Source organism: Dasypus novemcinctus, chromosome 14, assembly GCF_030445035.2.
Source record: "Dasypus novemcinctus isolate mDasNov1 chromosome 14, mDasNov1.1.hap2, whole genome shotgun sequence".
Classification (NCBI taxonomy): domain Eukaryota; kingdom Metazoa; phylum Chordata; class Mammalia; order Cingulata; family Dasypodidae; genus Dasypus; species Dasypus novemcinctus.
In genome coordinates this window covers 10,300,489-10,309,294 of record NC_080686.1, presented here as the reverse complement: position 1 = coordinate 10,309,294, position 8,806 = coordinate 10,300,489, and the positions used below count along the sequence as shown (strand labels likewise).

The window sequence follows — 8,806 nt, the reverse complement described above, 5'->3', positions numbered from 1 at the left end:
TCTTCAGGACATTGGGTTAGGCAATGGTTTCTTATCAAAAGAACAAGCCAAAAAAAAGAAAAAAAAAAAATAGATTCATGAGACCTCACCAAAATTAGAAACTTTGGGGCATCAAAAGATTTCATTATGAAAGTTAAAAGACAACTGTATTAATCTGCCAAAGTTTATGTGGGGTAAAATTTTATAGTTCCAAGGCCAAATCAGCATAGTGTTTTCTTACCAAAGCCAGCTACTACTGATCCCAGTGTGTTGCCACATGGTGAAGCAAGAAGGCGGGTGATCTCTGTAAGGTTCCAGCCTCCCTCTCTGGGCTTTCTCCCTCAGGCTCAGTTGCTCTGCTTTCTTCCTGATTTGAGCTATAAGCTGGCATAGGGCTGGTCTCTTAGGGTTTCCTCTCCCTCCTGGCACAGGGCTTTTTTTTTTTTCTGGGTCTTTATATCAGTCTTGTCCTTTCTGCTCCTTTTCCAATTTCAACTGAAGGCTTTTAAGCAAAAAGGCTTGTGTCTCCCTGGGGCTTCAGCTGTTTGAGCCTTCTCATTTCTTTCTCATGGCAGGATCAAAAATAGCAGAGCTCTCTCTTCCTATGTGTCTGTCTGTCTGTGTGAGTGGCCATTTATATCAGACCCAGCAAGGGGCATTGGTGGGGCTACTCAGCCTGAGTCATGCCTTACTGACATGGTCGAATCAAAAGACCCTAAAAGCAATCTTAACAGGTAGTCTAATCAAAGGGTATCACACCCAGAGGAATAGATAAGATTATAAACACAATCTTTCTCTTTTTGATTCATAAATAATCTCCAACTGCCACAGACAGCCTACAGAATAGTAGAAAATATTTGGAAACTACATATCCAATAAGAATTTAATAGCCAGTAATCCTACAACTCAACAACAAAATACAAGCAACCCTATTTCACAAAATAGGCAAAAGAATAGACATTTGTCCAGAGAAGATAAACAAATGGTAAAAAAAAAAAAAAAAAAAGCACATGAAAAGATGCCCAACATCATTAGCTATTAGGTAAATGCAAATGAAAACCACAATGTGATACCATTTCATACCCACTAGAATTGCTATTTTTAAAAAAATGGATAACAATAAGTATTGTAGAGGATATGGAGACATATGAACACTCATTCATTGGTGGTGGGAATGTAAAATATTGCAAACACCATGCAAGACCATTTGTCAGTGTGGCAGTTTGAGATTATTCATGAAATCCTAGAAGAGAGATTATGTTTGTAAACTGGTCTGTTCCTCTGGACATGATACCCTTTGATTGTATTAGATTCACCTGAGATGTCTTGATTAAATTATGTTAAGATTATGGCTTTGATTGTACCATGTCAGCAGGGTGTAACTCAGTTTAAGTCTCCACCCCTTTCTGGGCTATATAAACAGGCATTCACTCAAGAAGGCACACAGAAGTAGATTCACAGGAAGAGAGAGCTCCATAGATGCCAGAGGAGAGAACTTTGATCCTGTGGCTCCAGGGAGAGAGACTAGCTCTTCGACAGTGTGTAGCTGAGCGCGGAAGGCTGAACCCTCGCAGAGACTGGCAACAATCTTGCTTCAACATGTGGCAACCTTGAGCTGGACTCTTTGGGGCCTGGTAACTGTCAGCTTTTACCCCAAATAAACACTCTTTATAAAAGGCCAACAGATTTCTGGTTCTTTGCGTCAGCGCCCCTTTGGCTGACTAATACAGTCAATTACTCAGAAAATTACATATTGAAATACCATATGACCTGGCAATCCCTCTGCTAGGTATATACCCAAAAGTATTGGAAAAAGAAACTCAAACAGATTTTTGAACACTAATGTTTATAGGGTCATTATTCACAATTGCTAAAAGATGGGCACAAACCAAGTGTTCTTCAGCTGATGAATGGATAAACAAAATGTAGTATATACAAACAATGGAATATTTTTCAGTTCCACCTCGAAGACAGTATGTTGAGTGAAATAACCCAGACATAAAAAGACACTTACTGTATGATCTAGCTGATATGAAATAATTAGAATAAGCAAACTCATAGAGTCAGAAATAATTAGAATACAGGTTACCAGGGACCAGGGTAGGGGGAGGAACTAGGAAGCTAATGCTTAATAGGTGCAGAGTTTCTCTTTGGGGTGATGGGAAGGTTTTGGTAACAGATAATGGTGATGGTAAGACAATAACGTGAATGTAATTAACACCACTCAATTCTATATTTGAATGTTGTTAAAGGGGGATATTCTAGACTGTATATATGTTACTAGAAAAAAAAATTTTTAAAGAGGATGGAACCACAGAAACAGAGAACCCTATTGTAAACTAAGGACTGTAGTTAATAATGCAATTACAATAATATTCTTTCATCAGTTATAACAAGGTACCACACTAAGGCAAGTTGTTCATGGGAGTGGGGTGACTATGTGGGACTCTGTATTTTCTACATGATATTTCTGTAAGCCTCCAACTTCCCTAATTTTAAAAATGTATATAAAACGCTTCTTCTGTGCTTATTAATGTTTATATTGACAGAAATGGTGACATCTTGCCAAAGAGCCCAAAGTGTAAGCAAAAATAAAGTCCACTCTGTGTGCATATACAATAAGTTCTTAACTGAGGCAAGGGCAGGAAAAAGATACCCACTAGCCTTTTTCAGATTTGTCTGTGTTCTCATGAAATGGGCCGCCTTTCTTGGATAAAAGCTTCCTGTGCTCTTTTACAAGGTTGGGTACTGCCCTCTGCTGATTACTCAAAATGGAGGAAAAAAGAACTTTTATATAAATAAGGGCAGGAGTCTGTGTCCCTTCAGATCGATTCCTGCTGATAAGACGGAGACTAAGCAGAAGCCTGTGTTCTCTCTTCCTGACCTTCAAGGCCAAGTCCAACCCTAATCTCACATCCTTCACAGAGGTCAGCACGTGAAGCTGCCTCCAAGTCACACGCACTCCCGATGACAGCCCGAAATCCTGGTCTCTTGACTCCCCGTCTAGACTCTTTCATCCCCAGGTCCTGGATTCCAGCAAAGGTCAAGGGGCCACAAAGGGAACACTCACACAAAGACAGCTGGGAACCCAGAACGACAACTGCAGACCTTACCCTCTGACTGGGGCTCTGCCACCCAGCAGGTGTGTCCCTCTCCAGGGGGACCGGGTAGGCGTATGGGGACACAGAAGCTTAAACTCAAGGCAGGAGAGAGCCCAGTTGTATCCTATGGACTGTGAGTCAATGTCGGCTCCACATGCAAATATTTACATGGAATGCATTTAACGGAGACGTGGAGCCTCCTCTACTGTCCCTGTCGGGGCACCATTTTACCAAAACTGGAGGGACCATGCCCACCCTCTTGGCAGAGCAGGTGGCAGAACAGAGTATAGAGTGTGGGGTCTGGAGGACATCAAACTAAAAGGCTGCAAGGAGCAGGAACCAAGCTAAAGCAAGCAGCGATTCTTTAGCCAAGGCATCATCATAAACTATATATTGACTTTTGTAAAATGATGACAGAGCAGAGAGTCCCTATTTACATTATAGTGCTATTTTTGCAAATCTCCTTATTTTCAGCTCACAGTCTTGAAGCTTACTGAAATGAAGTGACTCTGAATACTGAAATGTGCTGATTGCTTAAACAAACAAAAACATCCATCTCCCTTTAAATGTCTGATTTTGTTTTAAAGCAGTTCCTTGAGAGAACTGAAGGCGCCTGTGACAGACAGTGCAGCGAATTCCTCCAGTAACATTACCCTCAGTGGAGCAAAACAGAAAAAAAAAAAAACAAATATTTTCCTTGAGAAACACCACCCACAGGCTTTCCACATGAGTTTATTTAATGTAAAATTGCTGGTGAGTGCCACAGAACATGAAAGACAAGCCATCCCCCGGAGTCCGACCGGCCCTGCAGGGAGACAGTTCTGCTTGTCAGAACATCTGGGTCACCGGACTCCGAGGAGCCCAAGGGCTGGTTCGTGGTAATTCTGCCTGGTTTTGTCTCTGGGGGCATTGAAACAATAATTTAAAGGCTCTGTCCTTATTCTGCATCTTGACAGAACACTTTGCAAACATTAACTCGCTCTTCTCCCAGCTGCCTGTGTGGTCGGGGCACGACTGCTCCTTCCACAAAGCAGGTCTGAGATGTGTCTCCCCAGCCGGGCACTTTCGGACCAGATCTCCAGAGCTGAAATAAATTACCCAATAATTCAGGCAAATGAGGATTTGGGGGGGCAGGTTAACTCAGCCACGCAAATAATGGCCTCAGTCTTCCACTCTGCTTTGCCTGGGAATAACAGACCTTCAACCAGGGTGACATTAAGAAGGCGCCTCAGCTCTCCCGAACTCCACGCCAGGGAAAGCCAGGCCACCGCGCAGCCGTGTAACCACAGGTTCCCTCCAGCTGTCAGGTCTGTCATCAGAGGCCGCCGCCCAAAGGGCCCCGGTGATAACTCAAGGCTTGGGAGGAAGACCCAAGACCCTTCCAAAACCCCCTGGTTTGGATTGGATTCGGTCTAGGATGAGCCCGGGCATAGGAACCTGATTCCTAGGGTCTGAAATTTGGGTTTTAGAAGAATCAACACTCTTTCGATGTGAAATATTATTTCACAGCCTAAATTTCGGGCAGACCACCAGACCTCAACAGGACCCCCAGGGGTCTTCAGGGCATTTCTCAGTGGTGCCTGCAGTCTTGGGATGCAAAGCTTGTTTGACCCACAAATCAGAAACACTACCGGGACACCACACTTGCTCTTGAAGAATTCCGTTTTTCAATTGGACATCTTACTGTTCTAAAAAGTCGTCTCTTTCCTTGGTTCCTGGGTATTCAAGTGATCATTCAGAGTGATCCTCATGTGTCAGCAGATGGTAAATCAGAATATGGAAGGCAGAGGTTTTAAAAATGAAAGGCAAAAGAATGAAGGGCTGGTTATGAACGCAAAAACTCATAAGGAAAGGAGGAGCAAAGAAAGTTCTGGAGAGTAGAAAGGTCAGGAAAGAAACACATACTTTCATTAAATGGCAAAAGAGACCACAGTAAGAAAAATATAAACTTTGTAACCTAGGGGACATTTCACTTAAGGGAAATAAGTAATTGAAAAAAAAACATATCTGTCAATCACAGAAATGTCCTTTCCTCGTCTAAAAAAATAAGAGTATTGTTCAAGATCGCCGAAACTCTTAGCTTTAGATCAAGTCAAGCCAAAATGATGCAAGGCTGACGCAAACGGGATTCAAATTCCGTATTTTGTCACGTCTTGTCTACCTTTGATATATAAGTGGGACTTTCGTGTTGGACATTCTCTTGATGATTTAACCCAACATTTTAGTACTCAACTTCAAAATCTCAGACAAATTAAGGTTATATTTTATTCCATTCTAGGTATATAATTCTAGTTATGTCAAGACCAGGAGCCTCTGTCCTCTCTGCCAAGCACAGTGGCAGGAAGAACACTTCCCCGAGGTGCTCGTTGCTGAGGTAAGCTCCATGGAAATGGCAGTAAATGGTCAAACCAAAACCCCCATTTACTTTGCAAAGGGCCAGTCACCTTTCCTGGTTACACCCAGCTTAGAAAGAGAAGATGTTCTATAGACACTCTAACTCTTCACACGCCTTTCCCTGTTGGTTGATGAGTTCCTCCCATGGCTTGCCGGGTAAAATGATTTATCTCTTCCATTTTCTTTTTTAGTCCAGTGAAGGGAAAATAAAGGAAGCAGAGCTAGATATGTGGTCTGGCTACCAGGATTGTCTTACTCTGTGACATTAAAATATCAGATTGTGGCGTCAGGGTATAGTTATCATGGACAAAGCTATACTTTTCAGGAATAAAACATTTTTCAAGATCATTCCTCTGATACCCAATATTTTCTACTTTTGCCCTCCCCACACATACCGAGCACATTAGGAACAGGAACATGGCAATTACGCCCTTGCGGGTGAGATTTGGATATTTGCAGAGGCTAGATAACTTCGAAATGTATGGGTTTGTCAGCTACAGAAAGATATGTCAGAGGAACATTCACTTAAACAAGAAAAAAAATTCTCTCTCATCTAGCTCATAAAGAAGCCCCTGAAATCAAAAAGGGAGCACTGACTGAATCCTTTTGAATGGCACAGGGTTAACTTTTCATGGTAATTTGGAAGACAGTGAGTTTGACTTTTTTTAATCATGGTTAAAATAAATGTTTTAAAGGCACGTCATGAATATTGTCACCTGGCAAATTGAAAAATAAGTCTATAAGTTAATGCAATGTCATATAAGACTTGAAAGAATGTATTTAAATATATTTTTCAAAATTATACCTCCTCTATTAAATACAACTGCAACACAATACAACTTCATATTAAGAGGCAAACAGAATTTAAAATATATTAATATCAAATATATTATTTCTTATATTTATATTATAATATATATTATATATATATATTATATCCAGTCTAATAGAAAACTTCTCAAGTTACTCAATGGAAAGTGACATTTTGTTATTTAAATATATTTTTGCTAGGTATTAAATAAAAAGTGTTAAAAATAGTATGGAGAATGGGAGTTAGTATGGAATAAGTATGGAATAAGGAGGAATGATTTACATCCCTACTTAACCAAGATAAAGCACTCGATTTTAAAATTGAAGAAAAAATTTCTAAAGCCATTGGTATTATTAGTATTTCAGAAATAAAACCATACCAACATTAATGAAAGCAGGTTTTTATTCACTTACCATCCCATCACCCAAAGAAATCATTTTTATCTTCCATAGTCTCAAGATATTTCAATCCTAAGAACCTGTAGCCATGTATTTGCTAAGCCCTTTAAGGACTCTACATATTGCAGATAAAAAGGCATCTGATGCTAAAAAGGTTTATGGGGAATGCAATCAGAAAGGTCCTGTTCCCTTTAGCTGTTGCCTTTCCAAAGAAAAACTGGAATCCTGCGAGAAGATTGGAGAAGGGGTGTTTGGCGAAGTATTTCAGACAATTGCTAATCACAAACCTGTAGCCCTAAAAATCATCGCTATTGAAGGACAAGATTTAGTCAATGGAGCCCATCAAAAAACCTTTGAAGAAATCCTGCCAGAGATCATCATCTCCAAAGAGTTGAGCCTCTTGTCTGATGAGGTGTGCAACCGCACAGAAGGCTTTATTGGGCTGACCGCAGTGCACTGTGTCCAAGGTTCTTATCCTTCCTTGCTCCTCAGAGCCTGGGATCACTATAACTCAGCCAGAGGATCTGCAAATGACCGACCTGACTTTTTTGAAGACGACCAGCTCTTCATTGTGCTCGAATTTGAGTTTGGAGGGATTGACTTAGAGCGAATGAAAACAAGGTTGCCCTCCATCACCACTGCAAAGAGCATTTTACACCAGATCACTGCATCCCTCGCAGTCGCAGAGGCATCCCTGCGCTTTGAGCACTGAGACTTACACTGGGGAAACGTACTCTTAAAGAAAACTAACCTTAAAGAGCTCCATTACACCCTCAACGGGAAGACATGCACTATCCCCACCCGTGGGCTGCATGTCAGCATCATTGACTATACCCTTTCACGCTTGGAGCGGGATGGCATTGTGGTTTTCTGTGACATTTCCATGGATGAGGACCTATTTACAGGTAAAGGAGACTACCAGTTTGAGATCTACAGGCTAATGAGGAAGGAAAACAACAACTGCTGGGATGAATACCACCCTTATAATAATGTGCTCTGGCTACATTACCTCACAGATAAGATTCTGAAAGACGTGGCCTTCAAGAATAAATCTACCACTTCTGCCATGAGGCGAGTAAAGAAACAGATCCAGCATTTCCATAAGACAGTGCTGGACTTCAGTTCTGCCACTGAACTGCTCTGCCATCACAGTCTATTTAAGTAAGTGAAATGTGCCTTACTCCCCTCCCCCAAACTAAGAAGGCGCTGGTCTTGAAGCCCCTGGTGCTGTTTTCAGTCTCCATCCCAAGAGCAGTAGCAGGGTGGACTTCCCATTCTCACATATTTTCAATCAGCTCTTCAAACAAGAATTTTGTTTCCAAGTGGTACTGCCAGAAAGTTTAAACTTACTGTTCTTAAAAAATAAACAAGACATGAGAACAAATGTTTACAATGTAAAAAAAAAAAAAAAAAAAAAAAAAAAGCCTGGAAAAGCATACTTCCAGATCTTATAGAAATTCAGTTAAATAAATAATCCCCCAAATATTTACAATTAGAATAACTAAGAAGGGGAGTGATCAAAACCAGGCATGTTTGTTCGTGTTACATTTGGATCCTGTCCCTAACACACTGTATTTCTCCAGCACTTTCAAAGGTGCTCCAGAGTGAGAGCAGAAATACTCTGGATGCGGAAGGAGAGGCCCTAAAAGACCTGAAACTGTAGTCTGAATTTAATTGATTTTCAGTCAAGTCCGTCATAAAGACAGGACAGCTCATTGCAACAAAGAGCAAAATCTTACAAGCTTCTACTGTCTATATTCCGCACACTCCTATAACATTTCGTTATCCAGCCAAATGAAAACTTGTTCTAAATGAAAGTCACCTGAGAATGGAGGTGGGGGAGGGGGTGGAGCTGAGCACTTACCCAACCTGAATCTAAAGAGCAAAGCGCCTGCAATTCATCAGACTTTAAGAAAGAGAAAGCAGCACGGACTAGCTGTGTCCATGCGCCTCCTGGTGACTAAACGGAGGAAAAGAAGAAACAAGATTGTCCAAAGTTGTGCTGATTAATATTTAACTATCACAGTGTGAAGAACGCGAGTCCACCAGTCTCCGGATAAATTTCCATACAGAATCGCCCACAGAGACCACCCGCCTCGCCTCCTGCTGTGTGTTGCCCAGCG

At 41.3% G+C, this 8,806-nt stretch overlaps 1 protein-coding gene across 1 annotated transcript; it reads left to right on the top strand.

Moving 5' to 3' along the window:
• Positions 1 to 6,771: 6,771 nt before the first annotated feature.
• On the top strand, positions 6,772 to 8,067 carry LOC101415223 (serine/threonine-protein kinase haspin-like). Its single transcript, XM_004454031.3, is given in 1 exon segment — positions 6,772 to 8,067. A coding segment is annotated over 1 exon segment (1,077 nt). The 3' UTR covers positions 7,849 to 8,067.
• Positions 8,068 to 8,806: the final 739 nt, after the last annotated feature.